We start from the raw sequence: 22,574 nt of genomic DNA, 5'->3' as shown, positions 1-22,574 counted from the left end.
TGGAATATTTTTAAGCTTTTCCTTTTTTTTTTTTTTTTTTTTTGTGCGGTACGCGGGCCTCTCACTGTTGTGGCCTCTCCCGTTGCGGAGCACAGGCTCCGGACGCGCAGGCTTAGCGGCCATGGCTCACGGGCGCAGCCACTCCATGGCATGTGGGATCTTCCTGGACCGGGGCACGAACCCGTGTCCCCTGCATCGGCAGGTGGACTCTCAACCACTGCGCCACCAGGGAAGCCCAAGCATGACTTTTTAAATTAAGATTGTCGATAGACTCCCTGGCTAAGTAGAATTTTCTTTTCAGCTATGTTACAGTTTTACAACTGGTGACAACTCTGGCCCTGTCTTCAAGCTTTCATTCCTCTTGAGGCCTGGTTCTCAGCATCCTTGCAAATTTAGAGCATGAAGCTTCCAGGTTGTCAGGACTGGGGCCAGGAGAGTCTTGATACAGACTTAGCCACACCACTTTTTGCTGAAAGCTAACTAAAACTACTGCCGCTTGTCTACACTTCATTTGCAGCCTTTACATGTGTAGCTTTTATTGCCAAACCAAAAGAGAAACCCAAACAAAACAAAAATAACTGCACGCAGATTTCTTTTCATATTCGCTTTCCTATATAGGCAAGTGCCATATATTACTCATTTCACAGATTACCTCTAGAAGCTTGTTTTCGTCAATTTATTTTGGTTAGTGTAATGCACTTTCCATTCTAGTGCATTTCTGCATTTCACACTGTTACTCCCTTTTATCAGACCTCTCTGATAAGACTGCATATGTGAGAACTGCTAATTCAGCTGAAAAATATGATTATAAATTAGATCCTTGCAATGCAAACCCTAAATCCTATTTAAATGTTGGATTTTATTATTCATACTTCCCCGGATTAACGCTTTTGCAACTTTCTGATTGCTTCCTTAGTTTACTAGAATCCCAAGTAGTCATGCTTCTTTGTCACTGTCTTCCACTGAGGGAAGTCATTATTCATTTTTCTTAAGACAATTGATATTGTGGATTGTCAGAATGATCTTTGTTTAGAGGTTGGCAATAGCTTTTATTCCAGAAAAAAGATGAAATACTGAAGTAATCGTACTCTGAAGTAACAATGCTGTCCTTGACATTGTATTTGAAAACTTAGATTGTGTCTCTAAGGTTTTTCTAAAAATATTTCAGACGGAGTTTTATTTTCTTGAGTCAGAGAAAATATTCTTGTATTGGCACAGCTGTAAGCCTAGCTCCTTTCAGATCTCCTGTGTGGGAAGAAGTGATGGAAGCTTGCATTATTGTGGGGATTTTTATGGAGCCATTGCAGATTAGCAGATTTGCAACGTAAGGTGTTGATTTCCGTTGATTTTGAACTTTTTCAGCAAATGTTTTATCTCTGACTCTAGAACCAGAGAAAGTGTTTAAGCAATGGGTGGTTTTACTGAATATTCTCATGTTTCCTGTTGTCTTTAGCTCATTAAAAATACTTTTTCAACCACATTACACTGAGTCACTTGATGATAGGACTAAAAGACTTAATCTTCCCATAATTAATTTTCATTTGTGAGTAATTTGTAATCTTGGGAGTAGGGAACATGCCTTCCAAACTTGCTACCCTAGATAAGCCACATGTATAGAAGTTCATAAAGGTTTTAAAATGTATGTGCTTTAATATAACTATGCCTTAATGAGTAAAAGTTTAAAAAAATACAGGACAAATATTATCATATTCATCTTGGAAGGAACAGCAGACTCATCGTTCATTCAATTCCACTGATGTGTGGTTTTTTTCCTTCTTGTTTTGACAGAACAAAAGCTCTTGTCTTAGAGCTGTTGGCAGCCGTTTGTCTTGTCAGAGGCGGGCATGAAATCATTTTATCAGCATTTGACAACTTTAAGGAGGTAGGATATTCTAGTTTTAAAAAGAATGCTCACACAAACATATTTGGACATCTTTGAACAGAATGATTTGCCTTTTGTGTGTGTGTGTGTTATTGAGATAGAATTGACATACAACATATTAGTTTCAGATGTACAACATAGTAATTTGATACTTGTATATATTGCAAAATGATCCCCACAGTAAGTCTAGTTAACATCCATCACCATGATTTACCTTTTTATTTATTTTAGGGCCTAAGGGGTATAATAGTGAATTTTCTAAGATGTCACTGAGGGAGAAGTAATGAACCTAGTCTAAATAAATGGATGCACTAAGCTGTTTTTGGTGTCCCATTTCTAAGAAGAGCTAAAAACTATTTGCAGGGCTCATTTTCCTTTGGAGAACACAGAATAGACAAGTTTGAAAACTGGTTTTGTTAAATGTATGTTGTTTTCATATGATTGTTACTTGAGCATCCACCTTGTAAATTTTACGAACTCTTTCATCATAGTTACTTTCCTCAAATCATATGTGTGATCACTGCTTTGCTGGATGCTATGAGAAATCACTCAAATAACTACAGACACTGATTTTAGCAGTCTGTAATCTTAATCAGGTGATCTTGTCACAGGAAAACAGTAAACCAATGGACATGCATGATTGAAATGGAAACTAAATGACTACAAAAGAAGAAACAATTACACATAGATAATATGCGACCAAGAATTCTGAACCAAAGTATCAAGGCATCACAACTGAACTCATAGCCAGTTTCTCTTGGTGGTGGTGTGCAGCCTTACATAGCCAAGAAGGGTGCCTGCTAGCTCCCCTGTAAGTGTCTAACATCTGAGGCTACTTTGCGGTGGGACATGACCAAAGTAATTGAAGGCACATGGAGCCCCAGATTACAATAGCGTCGGCCAAGTTGTGCCTTTCCCTGGCAATCCCATTTGATTCCAGATGCTTTTGGATTAAGACCCCAACTGGGTTAAAATCTAGATCTCAGGGGGACTTCCAGACCCCCTCTCATCTTTCCTGGGAATCTCTGGAGTAGAACTCAGCTAGTATTTATTGAAGACCTCCTATGTGCCTGGGGCTGTGCCAGGTATACACATGAAATCATTTGGTTCTTACAGATAAATGTTAATATCTCCATGTTATAGAAGAATAAAATTTCAAATACATTATTTGCTCATGGTCCCATGGCCAGATAAGCAGCAGAGCCAGGATTAAGATTTGGTGCTGCTGACCTTGAACTTTTGTTTCCAGTGACGTTTGGTCCCCATTGTGTGTGAATCTCCTGAGACAGGACCTAGGAGCCTATCCCCTTAATTGGACTCACTACCCCAGCTGAAGGATGTACTAGTGAGCGACCCATAATCCTTTACGTGGGCTGGCAAGCTTCAAAGATACTTTAGTCAACAGGGGAAACAGTCCTCCTGCCCCTTTATTTGCATTGCCTCCTTCCCCTGCAGTCACTGCCTTTAGATTTTGATATCATTCATTTTGCTAATGCCAACCATGGACAGAGCCAAATATTGTCTTTTTATGTATTCAGCCTTAGTAGTGAAAAATATTCGGGTTCTAAGAAAATGATGAAGAATAGTAGTGATTCTTTAAATTCATATTCTGGCTTCCAAAACAAATAGAGTCTTTAGAGATAAGAATGTGTGAGTGCTTGTCTGTGAATGTTTTTATATATCATTTACAGGACATAAAACTTATATTTATAAATAAGGAGATATGTGGGTGGATGGGTCTAAAATGAAAGTAAAACAGCATGTGAAGCTAATATAACTCCCACATCTTTATCATTAGATCATATTTTGAACATATCACATGCCAAATCTTTTCCACACTGGAAGCACTTACCATACAGTTATCAGTGACCCTTGTTATAATAAAAGTCATATTATAACAAGCAACTGATTATACTGCAGGTCAAATTCTGTCCTAAAATTATAATTGTATAGAATCAGTGTTCATTAAAGCCAGTAAATCACGAGATGAATGTTAAATTGGTTTTCTCTTAGATAAGGTAGAGTGCCTTTCTTATGCATAATAGGCACAGAAATACTTGCAGGATTGAGTTTTAACTATCTGGTGTCAGAATTGTATATGGTTTAGCCATTTAGGGCATTGCGTGTGCTTAGTTGAAAAAACAAGAAGAGTTATCCTGCTAAATCTAATAGTTGGCTAATAGTAAAGAGGACTAAATTTTGAATTTAGAGCTTTAACCAAAATCTCCCTCATTTCTGGAATTTCTTGTGAATGATGGTGGGTGTTTAAGTTCTGATTTCTCCTTGGACTGGCAATTGCATCTCAGAAAACAAACCATGTCACGTGGGAGAGGGGACACGGACAGAGCTGGTTCTGTGGGTGCTCTTGGCTTGCATTGACCTCAGGCTGTGGTGTTCATGTAGACAGGCCAGGAAAAGGATTATTCTAATAGCCATATGCAGGAGGCCAGGGCAGGAGCCCGTTCCTGAGAAACTGCATTCTTAGCGGTAGGTCAAAAGACATCCACTCATTTATCTGTTCAATGTGAGGGTGAAAAAAGTTAGTGTATATTGACCTTGGTTTTTTTTTCTTTTTTTTTTTAATGTAATGCCACACAAAGGCCAGCATCTTTTGAAGCTCTTCCTTTTCTCTTTTTCTCCTGTCTTTATGTGGTTTTTATTTTTCGTATACATCATAGTGAAGAGTATATTCTTTAATCATTTTAGCAAAATGTCAGTGGAATCTTTTGGGTTTAGAGAGGTTTGGGAGCCAGCTGTTCCTGATCAGGAAAAGTTGTCCTCACGATCTCAGATGCCTGTGCAGATAGGGTCTTGGTCAGTGAGAAATGCCCATTGAGCTGCCCATGGCCGAGAGAGCACCATACCAGCTACGGGGGTCCTAGGGAGTAGGGTCAAGGAAGAGTCTTTGCCCTCAAGAACATTGTTGTTAATTCTTTTATCCCATTTAGTAAGTGGTATTCCGTTCATCTCCTTAAGAAGGGACGAAGGGATTATCCCTGTTTTCACTGGGGGGACTGGTGTAGGGTGATGGTGGGCTTCAGTATCAGATATCAGTATCTATTTTGGCAGATAAAATAATGTGCATTAGAGTGCCAGACCCTTTGGGCTTGTATCACCGCTAGAGTGTAGCCAAGCATACTGCTGCAGTGTGGCACCAGATGCTAAAAGGATATTTAAGGACCACACATGTTAAGTATGTGGCACGATTGTTTTCCTCTCTGCTTCTTGAGCCAACAAATCCATTCTGTCCTATTTGACTACCACTAATTAATTCAAATTTAGATTAAAAGAAAGTATCTTTTAGCTTTTGATAGATTTTAATGTATGATTACATTAATTTCTCATATTTCAATTAATATTCAGAATCCCAGCCAGTGTGGTTTTTTATGTTTTCACAAAGACATCTTATGCCATGTATCTTATAACATCTGTAGTACATATTTTAGAAAAATAGCACTTCCAATTTAATGGTATCTGATGGTGGGAAGGATATTAATCGAAGACCTTGCTTTTGGTGGTTTTGGGGGTTTGGGCCTAAGCCTGACATCACTGAGCAGGCACATATATCACCTCAATGTATATGATGATAAATGAGTTTTAATTACATAAATTTAGATAGTAAACTTGTACCAAGCATGGTTTGTAACATGCCTTAAAATGTTGAGTGTAGTGAGTAGTTGAAGACTAAACCTTTAGTCATCCATTATGCTCCTTGAATTCTTTTCCCTTAAAAAAATTTTTTTTTTCTTTTTTTTTTTTTGCGGTACACGGGCCTCTCACTGCTGCGGCCTCTCCTGCTGCGGAGCACAGGCTCCAGACGCGCAGGCCCAGCAGCCATGGCCCACGGACCCAGCCGCTCTGCAGCATGCGGGATCCTCCCGGACTGGGGCACGAACCCGTGCCCCCCGCATCAGCAGGCAGACCCCCAGCCACCGCGCCACCAGGGAAGCCCCCCAAAAAAATGTTTTTTTAAAATAAAGGGAATTAGCATATCTAATTGTGATGTTGAAACATCTCCCCATGAAAATTTGTGGTCCTGAATTGAGGACCAGGGTGAGAACAAGGAGTCATCCGTTTTTCCTTATTGGCTAATTTAGCCACAAGGAAGGACAGATTACCACCTTCCCTAAATTGATGCTTTCTTACTTACCTGGCAGTATATATTTATGAGCATTTGCTCTACCAGACAGAAAAAAGAATACGTTTGAAAGTAAAGATCGCTCTGTTGGTATTTGCATTAGTTCAGTGTCTTGTTTGCAACAGGCAGAAACTGACTCTAGCATACAGAAGAAAGGATTGATTGGAAGGATGTCAAGAAATGCACAGAGCTGACAAGAAGCCTGGAGAAACAGGCCTAGAAAATGGGCAGGCATTCCTAAAATGTGGCTGGACTCTCAGGCTGTGACCTTGAAGCCTAGCCGCCATAAACACTATTTGGGGTTCTGGTCATGCTTTTTCTTCTCTCTCAAATGACATGGGCCATAGCTTGCAATCTGCTGGGTCATAAAGCTACACTTACTGGTTAAGGATCAACTGGCCCCATTTTGGAGTTAGGAACACTATATTTAATCCAGTTTCCCTTAAGAACCTTGAGGTCTCCTATCTAGACCTTATTCTCTTCAACTTTTCTTAGTCTTCCTACTTTTTTCTATTGTATTCTTTGATATATCTGAGAAATTGCCTTTAAGAAAGTGTCCCCAAAAGTCTGCAAAAAAAAAAAAAAAGCTTGGGGCTTCCCTGGTGGCGCAGTGGTTGAGAGTCCACCTGCCGATGCAGGGGACACAGGTTCGTGCCCCGGTCCGGGAAGATCCCACATGCCGTGGAGCAGCTGGGCCCGTGAGCCATGGCCGCTTAACCTGTGCGTCTGGAGCCTGTGCTCCGCAACGGGAGAGGCCACAATAGTGAGAGGCCTGGGTAATGCAAAAAAAGAGTAGCTCACTGTGACACTAGTAATAAAACCCTCTGGAGACTTTGAGCTACCAGCTCCCCCAGGCAGCTGGAAGGTGCACCTGGAATTCATCAGGATTCCAGATCTATTATAACTGTGTTCTCATCTGCTTCCAAAATGGCAGCATCTGGCTTTAACAAATAAGCCTGAGGTCTGAGTTTGGTTATTAAAGGCCCAATGCCTTCCCACTTTCGACCTTTCAGCACAGATAGACGGAGCCTTGTGAAATGAGTCACTCAAGGCCACCAGCTCTCTTGTACGCAGCACTCTTGGCAGGAGCCATTGTTTTTTTCACGTATTGCTAGAAGGCTTCCTAAGTAAGCTGATGTGGTTTAGCTACTGGGCATCTGAAAGCACTTGTGCTACACATTATTACGTTGATTTAAGAAGGCCTGTCAAGTTTTATTTACAACGGGTCAAATTGGGCAGGAAGGAGAGCAGACATTTTGGTGTGCTTCCAGCATCCCTCAGAATCTAATCCCATCTAATCTAACCTCTCAAATATTTGAAGGGTGTAGAATTATAAATCCAGCACAAGCCATCCAGATAACTCATTCAGTGGTAAAATTCTCAACATAGAGGGCAGGGTACTTAGTTTTTTCAGTCTCTCATTGAACTATAAGCAATGTATTCTTTCAAATCTCAAACTCTGGGAGTGACAGTTCTAGAGCATGTGCGTATTTCACCTTATCAGGCCAGAATTAGGTTGATCTAATTCACCTGGACTCTTCTCCGGCCAGTCCATCTTCCTAGGATTGGGAAGCAAAGTCACCATGATTATCTTTTGGACTGTGTATTCACTGTGGCAGTTATTACTTGTTCATAATAAATTACCCCAAACTTAGTTTTATTAGGCTATGGATTCAGTGTGTCAGGAGGTCAGTCTGGGCATGGCATGGATGATTGTCTTTGCTCCGTTGCATCTAGGGTCTCATCAAGGAAGACCTGATTGACTAGGGGCAGGGATTCACTTGGAGGCTTCCTCACTCATGTGTCTAATTTCTGGGCTGTGATGACTTAAAGGCTGAGCTCAGCAGAGCCTGTTAACCAGAGTGCCTCCATGCAGGCCTCCATGTGGCTGGAGCTTCTTGTAGCCTGACAGCTGGCTTCCAAGAGGGAGTGTCCAGGAAGGAGCAGCTTCAGAGCTTCAAAGAGACAGAAATCACAACATGTCTTCTGAACTAGTCTCTGAAGTCATCAGTGTCACTTCTGCATTCTGTTGGTTCAACTGAGTCACTAAGGCCAACCCAGGTGCAAAGGGGAAGGCAGTAACTTTACTTCTTGATGGTGGAGTGTGAGGGTCACAGTGCAGAAGAACATGTAGGTAGGAGGGACTCCTGTGGTCATCTTTGGAAAATATTGAATACAATTCACCGCAATGAATTTTTGAGAATTTATCAATTTATCTCTAGCTGTTCCTCTTCTGTTTTCTCTCTCTTCTTCACCCAGTGTAATACTTGGTTTCTCTTCCGGACTGAAAACTGTATAAACTTTTTCATTGGTGATAGAAAGGTTGGTTGCTACTTTGAAGCAGTGTACAATGGGCAAACAATATTTTGAGAGACTCTTCAGAGGAGAAAGGAGCCATTTATACAGGATTTATGAGGCCCTGGTAATGAACTAGTTACTTCTTTATCATCTGTGTCTTTATCATGTAGTAAGGAAGTGAAGGCTGGTACCCTTCTCATCATCAAGGGATGAGTGATGCTAACTTACTGGAAAAAATTATCATGAATATTTGAGTGCCCCTGTGTGTCAGAAACATTGATAAACACTGGAAATAAGAAATATGACCCTTAAGAATTCTACCCTTAAGAAGGACCATCCCAATCTAGTTAAGGAGACAAATATTTCTATAGTTATCCTACTAGGCTGTATGAAGGTAATGCCAGGCTGTAGGTTTCTCCTTTACAAAGAGGAGAAACAGCTAACCAAGAAGAGGGGTGGGAAGGAGGGCAGATATGGGGTCCGAGCTTTCAGGGGAGGCATCCTATAGGAAAGGGTGCCTGAGTTTAGGATGAATAAGAATTAACCGGGTATATTCACTTCTTATCACTGCTCTAACAAATTGCCACAAGCTTTAGTGGCTTAAAACAACACAAGTTTATTATTTTACAGTTCTGTTTGTCGTATGTATATAAAATAAGTCTACAGGTGGTATTCTTCTGGGAACCCATTTCCTTACCCTTTCAAGTTTCCAGAAGTTGCTTACATTCCTTGGCTCGTGGCCCCTTCCCTGACTCTCATCCAGTGGCCTCTTTTCTTTAATGACCATCGTGATTATATTGGGCCCACCCAGAGAATCCAGAATAATCTCTCCATGTCGAGATCCTTAACTTAATCATATCTGCAAAGTGCCTTTTACATTTAAGGTAAATATTCACAGGTAACAGGGTTTAGGACATACATGTCTTTGTTTACCTTGCATCTCCAGTCTTAAAGGAGGGATGTGTGAGAAGAGAACAGGTGAGATAAGAAGTTAGGGGCAGGTCACGAAATACCCTATTACTTATTCCAGAGTCTTTATATGGTCCAATGGCCTAATGGTCACAAGGGGCAGTGGCAGTGGCAGGAAAGGTATTCCTCAGTCTTCTCCAAGCATTGGCTATTTAGATTAACTCTCTCAGTTAGTAAAGAAATGGCTGTTACATTTTGCTGCAAAAGTCTGTTGGGTGGGCCCAGCGTGAGGTCACTTTGCCAGAGCAGGCTGTGGTTGGGATCTGAGGTTTCTTTCAGACATTTTGCCCTTCATATTTCTCACTCCTTGGGCCTCTTTCTCCACTGACAGTCGTCTGCTTCCTTAGCCGCTGTAGTCATTCACTTCTAGCATCTTCAGGACTTTCCTTTGATGTGGGCCCGGGAAAGCCTTTTTTTTTTTTTTTTTTTTTTTTTTGCTGTATGCGGGCCTCTCACTGTGGCCTCTCCCGTTACAGAGCACAGGCTCTGGACGCACAGGCTCAGCGGCCATGGCTCACGGGCCTAGCTGCTCTGCGGCATGTGGGATCTTCCCGGGCCGGGACATGAACCCGTGTCCCCTGCATCGGCAGGTGGACTCTCAACCGCTGCGCCACCAGGGAAGCCCCAAGCCTTTTTTTTTTTTTTTTAAGGAAATACAGGAGATCAGGGCCCACTACAAAACTTTGCACCTCCACCAGCTCCACAGATGCAAAGTCCCAGTCTGCAGCGCTATGTTCTTGTCTGTTTGCAGTTGAAACAGACACAGCCAGAATCCCAACCTGCACAGAAGCCTAGCCTCCTCTCCAAGTCACCTCCAGTAACAAGATGGAGGACCACGTTTGCTCAGATAAGCATTTGTCATAATTCAGGAATAAGGTATTTCAAAGAAAAGTTTCTAACTGTTTAATTACCATTTGGGGCAAGCGAGGCAAAGAATATTTGAGTTGGCTTCATGGTCTTCTACAGCAGGATGCGCAGAAGACAAGCCTTGTGAGAAGTTGCCATTGGGGTGGCGTTTCCTATTATTTTTCTTAGCCCAGGAGGTTTTTCACTGACATAACAAAAACTTGCAGAAACGTGGTTTCCCCCAGATTTGTTTACACATTCCCTGGGAGAGCTCCAGGGCTACAGGTTGACAGCAGGGGCCCAGGACCTGGGGGCGGCTTGAAGTGAGGCTTTGTAGTATTAAGGGTCAGTCGAGTGTCCTGGGACACAGACTGTCACCACGGGTGACACCAGGAGCCAGTCCCAAAGATCACATTTTTGAGTTCCTGCTTTAATGAGTCTGAAATCCAAACTGGAGTTTGGGAAAATGACTATTTGAGACTATCCCTCCATTTAGATTGGAGAATTGCTTTTTCTTCCCCCTAAAGGCCTCATGTGTTACTCCAGGGAGTTCTCATAGGAAGCGGGTTGGCCCCTAATATGTAGGAACATGGATGTTAACCCAGGATGTTAGTTCTCGCTCTATAACATGCGTTCAAGAAGCTAGGGGGAAATACTTCACGCACTTGAAAATAACGGTCTTCAATTTAATTTAAAATAAGTTTGCTAATATTTAATTTGTGTTTATGTTATGTGAGTGTTTGGGGTGAGTGCAGACATGTCACAGTGTGACCTCTGGGTCTCTGCTCAAAAGCAGAACGAGTGACAACCTAAACTGCAAAACCACTGCCCGTTTTCGCTTGGTGACCTTTGGCGTCTGTTCATATAGATCCCTGTGGAACAAATGCAGGCGTGATTCTGACAGGACCACTTGGATATATTCGGCCGAAGTGTTTAGAAAATGTGGTTCTGATGGTTGTGCATTTTCATCATCATTGAATCCCTCAGTCTTCACCCGTTGATAAATGTGTAAGGTTAGGATGAACTTTTGAATTTACATGGTAGAAAGAAAAGTAGGACATTATTGCCATACTGTATGTCTTAATATTTAACTTATTCTGAAATATATTCTGTACCATTATACATGTTTGCTGTTGTAGAAAAGAAGCATAATTGGTCCTGTGAAAGGAGACCATTCTCCTGAAATTCAGTATTTACAATACCCTAAAAGCCCATGGTTGGGAAAAAGAAATGGATTTTGTATTAAAACTTAATCACCTTTTTAAACTCATGGTTGGTTTGAGTAATGAAAAACATCCTTAAAGAGAACTGGGGAGTTATAAGAGTTACTATTCTTCTGACCCAAAGGTGAAAAAAGCCAATAACCTGTTACTGATTATTTCAACATTAAAAAAAAAATAAATGTGACAACTTAAAACTTGTCTCTGCTTAAAGTAAGGTATATCTTACAACTGTTTTGTTACCCAGCTGTTTAATATTCCAGTGTCCCCAAAGTGGAAAAATTTGTATACAAATGAGTTTTCTATGATTTAATAAAAATATATGACACAGTTTTTGTTTAAAAAGGCAAAAAAATAATAATAATAAAGGAAATACAGGAGGTAATGGTACCTGGGGCAGATTATCACGCTATCTGGCGAGCATTTGTAAAGACGCTTTGCTTCTCAACCTTTTTTTTTTTTTTAAGATTTAATTTTATTTATCTTTGGCTGCGTTGTGTCTTCGCTGCTGCGCGCAGACTTTCTCTAGTTGCGGCAAGTGGGGGCTACTCTTTGTTGCAGTGCACAGGCTTCTCATTGCTGCTTTGCTTCTCAACCTTTTTTTTTTTTTTAAGATTTAATTTTATTTATCTTTGGCTGCGTTGGGTCTTCGCTGCTGCGTGCGGACTTTCTCTAGTTGCAGCGAGTGGAGGCTACTCTTTGTTGCAGTGCACAGGCTTCTCATTGCGGTGGCTTCTCTTGTTGTGGAGCATGGGCTCTAGAGCACAGGCCCAGTAGTTGTGGTGCAGGGGCTTAGTTGCTCCGCGGCATGTGGGATCTTCCCGGACCAGGGCTCGAACCCGTATCCCCTGCATTGGCAGGCGGATTCTCAGTCACTGTGCCCCCAGGGAAGCCCCTCAGTCTGACTTTAATTAGGCCCTCTTCTCTCTCCACAAGCCTGAGTGCAGTTTTGCACAAGAGGGAGCTTCCCCTTCCATTTCATTTGTAGCAGCCACTCTTTTTTTTTTTTTTTTTAAACAGGGTGTTACCTCCTTGTTTTTATGAATGTAAAAATGCCATTTCTAAAACCTGTGCCCTCTGCCAACTGTAAAACAGTAGGCCTATGTGCCCTGATACCATATTCTAGGACGATAGCAACGAAAGACTTAGAGAGAAGGCAGCGAGAGCTGTGTGTTACTCTAAGGCCCCAGAGAACCTGAAGCAGAGGCTGGCACAGGGCCCTCCACGTGGGGCTTTCCCTTGGGAGGTGTTTCTCTGACACTTAGGTGATGCTCTGGTTGCGGGTACATAAGGATGGTATAAAGCACTCTGCCGTGAGTTGGTATGAGAATTGGAGTCAAAACTCTTCTAGCTTTGGTAATATCATCACTAGAAACCACTGGAATGAGAGTTTCAGTTCCTGGTCAGTATATTTTTGCCATTCTGGCATTTTATTTCTGCAGAGTAAGGCTAAAGGATCTTTAACTGTAGGATCACCTTGGTTTCTTTTTCAGTGAGAAAGAACTGCCTCCTTATTCTCTGTCTCCCTCACTCCACCCTGACTTGCATAGTAAGGATATATGTTTTTTAAGTCTGTATCTTGGGACTTAAGTATACTTTAGTATTCTACATTTGTTCTAGCTGTTTTCTAAGTCGTTTTAAATAAGTGGAAATAGAATTGTTTTTAAATGTCAGTAGGTTATAGGTTATTATTATATTGTTGCAGGTTATTTCAGTTGTTATTAAGCCCAGTCTAAGCAGTGACTAAGCCAAGGCACAGGACCACACATCCACCATCTTACTAAATAAGCTTCTAGTTTCAAATAGAGCCATTAAAATAGTTATGAAAGTGCTTGTGCTAGATATGTTAACTAGGGAAATGATAAGACAAATCATATGTATATCATATGTACGTATCTATGTGTATATATATGTATGTACATGTATTATGAGTGACAGTAGAAAGATGTATTTATGCGTAGTAATGCCCTAAAGGGAAACCAGTGAAAGGGTTTGGAGTGGCAGTGTTGCTTCTAATTTGTATGTGTGTTTATTTCTATTGGTTAACACTTTGCCTAGTGTGGCTAAATGTCCCTATTGTGCAGGGTGAGATTTTCCCTTCCAGGAACATTTCATTTGACTTGCTTTCTCTTGTACTTTCTAAAGATGTTCAGTTATCTTTTGTGTAACATCTCTCCAAAAATAAAGGCACTGATCATTACCACTTCTTTTCAGAACTAATAAAGCCAGAATTCTTTGGAAGTTCTAGGGAGTTGTTGAGCAAATATATTTGTTACCAGGAGAAAAGCACTGTTATAAGATCAGGAGAGTTTGACAGAAAATAAAAGGCATGATTTTTGTCCCACAAAACTACCATTGCCTTGAAAAAGACAGGACTGACTTTAATAGGTATTTAGTTAAGGACCAAATGTGTGCTAAAGTTAACAACAATTCAAAACTTTTAGAATCGTGTTTATGTGTATTTTTATTCCCTATTATAATTTAAGCTAAAGTTTTAGTTGCTTTTGCCAATGAATATGCTTATTGAGCTTGATTCCCTGTATGAGTCAAGTTCAAATTTCATTTGAAATTTAAATACTTGTAAAACATAAGCATGTTTTTTATTTATTTGGGCTCCATAGTCAATACAGAAGGGTTTTGTTTAGTTTCTTTTAAACTAGCAAACAATCATCTTCAGAAAGAAAACACGAGCAGCGTTCATGAAACTGTTGCATTTTATTCCACATTATAAACATTAGCTAGCATATTTGATGAATGTATTAAAAAGGCATATGCATATATAGAAAGAGTAAGGCCACCATTTATTGTATGCTGAGTGCCGACAGGCTAGCATATATTACTTTAATTATAAGCTCTACCCTATGAAGTAGGCATAAGGAAAGAGAGGTTCAGAGTAAATAGGCCTACTGTCATACTTTAATAACTGGCAGGTTTGGAGTTTTTACCCAGATCCATTGATCTCCAAGGCTCCGTACTTGGAGACAGTGTTACATAACATATTGTTACTCATCAAACACCTTCTACACAAGTTGATACACACTCTCGATCTTCTACTAAAAGGCAAACAAAACGTTACTGACTGGGTAGATTATTGGAGTGTTTGAAGTTATTAGTAAAAGCCAGGACAAACTGGGCTGTTTGTATGGGGCCCAAAGAGAGAGGATCGGTCTTGAGCACTGTGACAAAGGAAGAGACTTGATTTGGTTGGTGGAGGCGACTCTGGGAACAGAGGAAGAGATGGGCATGAAGTCCGTCCTAGGGGCAGTATATGTCAAAATAAATGTGCTAGCGACAAGAAAAAATATTTGACTGGGGCCCATGTTACAAAATAAAGCACGACAGGAGGCAAGTACGATTAAGGTTCTGATGAAGAGTAGAGATTCAGAAAATCTTCACTGTGATTTATTTATTTATTTTGACCATGCTGTGTGGCATGCAGCATCCTAGTTCCCTGACCAGGGATTGAACCCGTGCCCCCTGCATTGGGAGTGCAGAGTCTTAACCACTGGATTGCCAGGGAAGTCCCTTCACTGTGATTTAAAAAAAAAAGAATCTCAAAGGACGACAGATAAAAGTAGGAGGGAAAAGAAAAATGATAAGGGAAGCAACTAATACTTATGTAGTACTTTACAGTTTATAAAGTGCTTTTATATCTACTCCATTTGATTCTGTGGAAACCTGAGAAGGGCATTTTATGTAATTCTGATAAATCTTAAAAATTATCATATATGCATAAAAAACAGAGCAGAGAGATACTGGAGATTGGAAGATAGGCAGTTCAGGCATTAAACGACTGGACCCTGGACAAAATTTGTGGCCATGACGATGGGTATGAAACCATAAAATTGAAGAAAAGTCAACAAGAGACAGACTGATCCACTGAATTTGGGGATGGACGTAATTGGAGAGCAAGAATCTATTCAAACAGCATACATTTAATTAAGAAGAAGGAAGCACAGTCACAATGAACAAATAAGATCTGGGAATTTTTTTCAGGTGAAGAAAATTGTTTGATTTTTTATTAAGTTACTTTTTTTTTTAGTGATGTTAAAAATTCCAAGGTCAGATTCTTAGTTCTGAACTGAAGATAATGAACGAGAGAACAGGCTTAAACAGAGGTGACTGGGAATTGTGTATGTGTGTTTTCTCCAAGTAGAGAATAGGATTGTACTAAGGAGTTGAACTCCAAAGGGCACCAGGCTAGAATGAGCTAGAAGGATGCTCAGAAGAGCCTTTGTGCTTTATGAAGCACACAACACAGAGGTAGTCAAGAGGAGAAGAGGATACCTGGTGGGTCTGGTATCTTGTGGTGCAAGTTCTTGCTTTAGGTAGCAAGTTAGTCAAATGACCTCTATATCCCTTCCAATTCTACAGTTTTATGATTTTATGTAAAATTTTGCCTACATGTGCCTATGTAATATGTATATTCAAAGCATTCCAGCTGAGAAAGATAAAGCGCTTCTTTGACTACAGATATAAAAGCAAGGTACCTAGATAATAAAATGATAGGTACAAAAATTTATGAACACGAACAAAAAGTAACGTGTGCAAGGCCATTTGGTAAGATAGTAACAAGTTTTGGATAGAAGTAGATGACTGTGGTTTTAGGCTACACTGTGATTTTAGTCCCCAGTTCCCTTTTATAACCTGGAAATGGCTGCATTAGTCTCTAAACCCATAGTCAAAGGAGTTTGCTGCTTCCCTAACCAGGAAGTGAGCTGCATGTGCTGGGCACACTGTGGGTACCTGCCCCTAGGAAGTTCTAGTCTGTGAAAGTATCCTGGCTTGGGCAGTGTTTCAAAGGCTGGGCTTTTGAGTCATTGTTTCGGCTCTTCAGCTCCTGCTCACAGTAGGTCCATAGCCACAGTGGTGCATGTAGCTCCTTCCCAACGCTTTCATGTTATATATGAGCATGAAGTTGAGCTCTCGGACAGAGTTTCCCCCTCAGCTCTGTGTCACTGCAGAGTGGAAATGACCAATCACAGTAACACTGAGCTATAGCTATAGCTTCAGCAGTTTGGTTTTAGCCGTGGAAAATAACGGTTCCTTCCCCAGTACTCATGCCAGCAACACATGTGGTGGCCCAGATTCGCTGGTATACTACTAAAAACAATGTTGACTTTTCCATGTTGAAGTATTTTCCAGGAATAGGTATAAAACTAGGGAAGAGTATATTCTATGTGGTAGGTAGCAAGGGCATGGTTAGTGCTTTGGTAAAAGATAATCTATTGGTTCCTTGCATGTTTGTTCTTGATTGTTTGATGTTATAGCATGTCAGGTGTTCCAGGACAAATTTGTTTATTTGGGCAGATACACTGAGTCTGATTCTCCCTGAACTTGGGGAATGCATGTCCTATAGACCATGTGGGAGAAAACTGTTTCTGTATTTCTCTCATATTCTTGCTTGAAATCTAACATTTACTTGGCTTTGGGGGAAAAAAAAATCTAGCCTTGTAGTGAGCCTCCATGTGACAGAGGTGGACACATCCCAGAGACAACCAGAGAACAGTTAGGGATTGCTGCAGTCCAGCCTGGTAAATGCCAGAGATTGCACCTTGCCTTGTTAAACATAAGAACTGAAGGAAAGTCTTTTTTCTTTTTTCCTACCTTGTAAACTGGTGAAGAGCCTTTTCTGTATAGAGAAACCGATCCTGTCTCTGAATAGTGTGACTTCCTCTTCATGGAGAGATGGCAGATGAGTTGTTCTTTATATAGTGTGGTTGACTCCCAACAATCTTGCAAGACATTTTACTATTAGAAATCCATTTGTTTGCTTCTTCAAGTTTTAGATTTTAAGAATTTATTGTCTTTCATTTCTCTAAAGAAGACATACAGATGGCCAAGAAGCACATGAAAAGCTGCTCAACATCACTAATTATTAGAGAAATGCAAATCAAAACTACAATGAGGTATCACCTCACACCAGTTAGAATGGGCATCATCAGAAAATCTGCAAACAACAAATGCTGGAGAGGGTGTGGAGAAAAGGGAACCCTCTTGCACTGTTGGGAATGTAAATTGATACAGCCACTATGGAGAACAGTATGGAGGTTCCTTAAAAAGCTAAAAATAGAATTACCATAAGATCCAGCAATCCCACTACTGGACATATACCCAGAGAAAACCATATTTCAAAAAGACACATGCACCCCAATGATCATTGCAGCACTATTTACAGTAGCCAGGTCATGGAAGCAACCTAAATGCCCATTGACAGACGACTGGATAAAGAAGATGTGGTACATATATACAATGGAATATTACTCAGCCATAAAAAGGAACAAAATTGGGTCATTTGTTGAGACGTGGATGGATCTAGAGACTGTCATACAGGGTGAAGTAAGTCAGAAAGAGAAAAACAAATATCGTATATTAACGCATATATGTGGAACCTAGAAAAATGGTACAGATGAACCGGTTTGCAGGGCAGAAATTGAGCCACAGATGTAGAGAACAAACGTATGGACACCAAGAGGGGAAAGCCACGGTGGGGTGGGGGTGGTGGTGGGATGAATTGGGCAATTGGGATTGAGATGTATACACTGATGTGTATAAAATTGATGACTAGGGCTTCCCTGGTGGCGCAGTGGTAGAGAGTCCGCCTGCCGATGCAGGGGACATGGGTTTGTGCCCCGGTCCGGGAGGATCCCACATGCTGCGGAGCGGCTGGGCCCGTGAGCCATGGCCGCTGAACCTGCGCATCCGGAGCCTGTGCTCCGCAAGGGGAGAGGCCACGACAGTGAGAGGCCCGCGTACTGAAAAAAAAAATTGATGACTAATACGAACCTGCTATATAAAAAAATAAAATTAAAAAATTAAAAAAATTTATTGTCTTTGTAGAAATAAAGAGGCTGTTTCTCTAGTTCAGTAGTTGTCACACTTTTGGCCTCAGGACTCCTTTTTACATCCTTACAAATTACTGAAGACCCCCAAAAGTTTTTGTTAATGTAAGTTATGCATTGGTATTTACTATATTAGAAATTAAAATAAAATTTTGATAAACTTTTAATTTCATTTAAAATAACATAATAAACTCATTATGTGTTAACTTTTTCTATTAAAAAAAACACCTGCTCTCTAAAACTTAAAAAAAGAAACCAGTAATCAGTGAGAACAGTGGTTGTCTTAGTCATCTCAGGCTTCCACAACAAAATACCGTGCACTGGATGGCTTAAACAACAGATTTATTTTCTGACAGTTATAGAGGAAAGTCCCCATGCCAGCATGGCAGTCTTCCTGGCTTTCAGATGGTCACCTTCTGTCTTTGTGCTCAGATGGCCTTTTCTAGGTGTGTCTGTGTAAAGCGAGATCTCTCTTCCTCTTCTTATAAGGCCACCTATCCCATCGGATTAGGGCCCCACCCTTATGACCTCATTTAACCTTACTTACCTCCTAAAAGCCCTATTTCCAAATAGAGCTGAATTGAGGGTTAGGGCTTTAACATGAATTTTGTGGAGACACAATTCAGTCTATAATAGTGGCATTATTTTATATTTTTATACATCTTTTAGAGTCTGGCTTAATAGAAGGTAGCTACATGCTCATGTCTGCTTCTGCATTTAGTCACTTGTGTTGTTTTGGTTGAAGTGGTCAGAGGAAATACAGCCCCATGAAAATGTGCAGATGGAGAAGGAATTATTTTGAAACATTTTCAGATAATAGTGGATATTCATTTTTGATACTATACTATACAAACATTGGATAAGTAGTAGTTTCTTAAAAGTGAGTTGCAAAGTAGAATCAGAAACCATATTAATGAACTTCTTACACTCTCTTACATTAAAATTTATTTGCTTATCTTTCACTTTGTTGAATGTATGCATAATTTTGTAACAACATGCAATGGTCACTTGGAAAATAGCAATTCTCTGAATTATCCACATCATCTAAATATTGACACATTTTATAATGCAGTAGTTTTAAAAATCACATTCGTTATTATTGCCACCAATCCTATCAGAAAAGTCTTTAAATATTAGGAAGCTGTGTTAAGCTCATGGTGGATACAAGTTTTCAAACTCTCAATTTTTCTTGAAAGCTTAATTTTTATCATTGGAAACAAATATTGTCAATTGTTTCCTTTAAAGTAGAACGTTCATTTAATTGAGTTTTGAAGAAAATAACAGCCAGGTATATGAGTCTAAATAGTTAGTCATTCTTTCAAACAAAAATGAAAAAGTGGCTAGTTAATCTTGCAACTAGAATAATTACAGAAGTGCTTTCCCTCAAGACAACCATGTGTTTATATGCAGCAAAAGTGCTTTATGCAGAGATCTCATTTTCTCATGTAGAATATTAAAAAGGTGTGTTTTCAGGGGTTGTGATTTAATGTAATTAATGCTTTTTATTGCATTATCAAGGGTATTCTTAAGTGAAACTGGCTTTTTAAAAAAAACAACTGAGGGACTTCCCTGGTGTTCCAGTGGTTAAGACTCTGTGCTTCCAATGGAGGGGATGCTGGTTTGAACCCTGGTCGGGGAACTAAGATCCCACATGATGAGCGGTGCGGCTAAAATATTAAAAACATTTTTTTAATTTTAAAAATTAAAAAATAAACTAACTGAGAATGCATGGCTGTGATGAATACAGTGGTTACTGATATAATTTGGTGCTACTGCCTTGATTTGTTTTAAGGCACCAGTAGTTTTATTCACCTCCCATTGCTTTTGTACCACCAGTGCAAATGTTAACTCTGTGAAAAAGGCAAGAAGCATCTTAGTATTATTATAAAAATGGTTTTGATCTCACAGACCCCGTCATGGGGTGGCAGGGGCCCTCATGGTTCAAACAGCCCACTTTAAGAACTGCTGCCCCAGTCTGTTGTCTGCTGTCACCTTGGGCCGGGTGGAGGTGATTACAGGAAGCTAAGAGCAGGTTCCTCCTGATGAAGACCCAGAATTGGGGCAGAGCACAGAAGAAAGTAAAAGAGATGTGAAATGCGAGTTAGGAGGGAGCAGTGGACAAACTTCAGGCATTTGCCTATTTGTGGGCTGAGGTCTTTGATCTAGCAAACAAAGAGTCCTTATCTTCAAGGGCGCTGAATTCTTAGCACATCTTTGTTTGATTTAATTTGATTTGTCGTGATTCATGCAAGAGGAGAGAGCATGGGTTGACGTTTTCCTCCTGAGCAGGTCCCAAGGTCTGTGGTGGGAATGCCATAGGATTTACACAGCTCCTACCATGTGCTGTTGCTGTGGTTTAGTGAACACGTGATGACCACTAGAAATGTGTCGTTGTGTCCCCTCCCTTGCCTTGCTTGACCAAATTGAGTATGTGTTCAAAGGGCAAAGCGGAGAGGAAAAAATGAATGTAATAAAGCAGTGTTAAATAGGACTTTTTCTACTGTTGAGGGATCTGACTGGCAAGTTGTCCCAGAGATGACTGAAGGCCTTCATCATTTACCAATTTAAAAAAACAGCCTTTTTTGAAGAACTAGAAGGTACTTTGGCCTTCCTGTAGGAATAGAAGCCTTGTAAGAATCTGTATCCTTACTGATGACCAAGAGATGTGAGTCTTGCAGCGGAGCCAGAGAGATTCGAGTCCACCATTAGGAGTATTTCCGAAAGAGGTCACTGATGACGAATTGTATTGTGGAGCCTTACTCTCTAGAATTTAATGAAGACCATCTTTTTTTAAGGGGAGTGATAAAAATGCATCTCTCATTTAAGGTGTGGTGTGTCAACAAGTTATCCTCTGGGGATTTTACTAGCCCTTTGCTTCTATGTCAGGATTCTTTATTCAGTACAGCAAAATATATGCATGGGAAGTAAAACAGTCATCGGGATGCTTTGTGTACCTGATGCCAAACATCTGGATATTTGGAAACATCTGGAAAAGTAACTGAAGTTTTCATGAGGGTGTTTAGCATTATGTGGACAAAGCCTCTGGTTCATAATCAGATGTCTGCCAGCCCAAGATGGTTACAAACGTTTTATTAATTTATGAGGGAGGAGGCAGGATCCATTGTAGAATACATTGTTGTTTAGCTTTCGCTAGTTTTTATTTCAGTGGAGTGAGATCAGGTTGTTTTGTTTCAGAATGCTTCCATCTGATGAACGTTTCCGCTTTTAAATCCCAAGGAGACGGGAGAGCCAGCAACAGGTTGGCGTGGTCGGCCTCTGTCACGGCAGCCACCCCAGTGTCTGTGGTTGAAATGTCTGGTCACCTCAGGGGAAACGATAATAGACCCAGACAACCACAGAACACCCCAGAAAAGTGGTTTTGTTGAGCCACCATGGCGTCAGTAATCCATAGACTGCTGGTGCTCTTGATAGAAGGTAAAAGATGCTTTCCCCTAGGACTAACGGTGCAATAACTGTTTATTTCATGTGGCCCCAAAAAGAAAACGGAACTTTTGTTCCCTGGCAGGCCCTGAGAGGGGTAGTCTAATCAGTCATAATAGATGGTGCCTTTAAAACGGGCCCTTCCCGAAGGGAGCCCTGCAGATCATAGGTGCCTATTGTGAGAAGAGAAAAAGAAAGTACTGAGGCAGGCGCCAACAGGGCAAGAAGGAAACACTTAAGCGAGGAGCCTTTAATTTTTATGTAAGTAACCCTGAAGCATATTTTATGGCCACCTTGTAAGTCAGGCCTCAGTCTGGCTGCAGACTTTGTGTGGTACCCTGGGAGCTGTTGCTGGGGGAAGCCAAAGACAGTCACTAACCTTGAAGGGGAGGGAGAGATGGCTGAAGGACGGCAGTCTGTTGCTCATTTCAACATCTGGCTAGCAAGATAATACTCTTTATTACAAGACTTTTGTAAAACCATCTTTTCTCCGCTGTTAGCCTTTAGGGAAATCATCCCCTAAGCTCTGCCCACCTTTAGAGACGCTTTAAGCCACTGCCTCTTTTGCATTCCAGAGCCTCCGGTTTATCCAAATGGTTTGGGACGCTGGTCAGAAATATCTTTCACAGATGTTGGAGAACAGGGTTGAGTTGTTTTTTCGCAGGAGCTGTGCTTTTGCTTCAGCTCTCCTTGAAGTGAAAATGTATCTTGCTTGCCTTGGGTGTGGCCCGTTTTATCTGGGCAGGGCAGGATTTATCCACTTCACAAGCAGAGAGAGCCAAGATGCCGTGAGATAGGGCTTTGCCCTTCAAGCTTGGTTCTCAGGGCCTGCAGAGCCGAGTGCATCTCTCTAAATTTGCTCTGTGTAGAGCTTCCAGGCCATTCTGCTTGGGAATATCGTGTTATATTGCCATGACTAGATTAGAGTTTTAGAGCTT

The 22,574-nt window shown here is 40.8% G+C and overlaps 1 protein-coding gene across 1 annotated transcript in view; it reads left to right on the top strand.

Annotated features, from left to right (window-relative positions):
• Positions 1-22,574, top strand: part of FMNL2 (formin like 2) — a 304,398-nt gene that overhangs the window by 239,193 nt on the left and 42,631 nt on the right. The window contains exon 9 of the mRNA XM_024735896.1: positions 1,789-1,882. Coding sequence (XP_024591664.1) covers positions 1,789-1,882 — 94 coding nt within the window. The remainder of the gene's footprint in view (positions 1-1,788; positions 1,883-22,574) is intronic.

Source organism: Neophocaena asiaeorientalis, unplaced genomic scaffold, assembly GCF_003031525.2.
Source record: "Neophocaena asiaeorientalis asiaeorientalis breed wild unplaced genomic scaffold, Neophocaena_asiaeorientalis_V1.1 scaffold72, whole genome shotgun sequence".
NCBI lineage: Eukaryota > Metazoa > Chordata > Mammalia > Artiodactyla > Phocoenidae > Neophocaena > Neophocaena asiaeorientalis.
The sequence above is the reverse complement of the archived record's forward strand: the minus strand, read 5'-3'. Positions and strand labels throughout refer to the sequence as shown.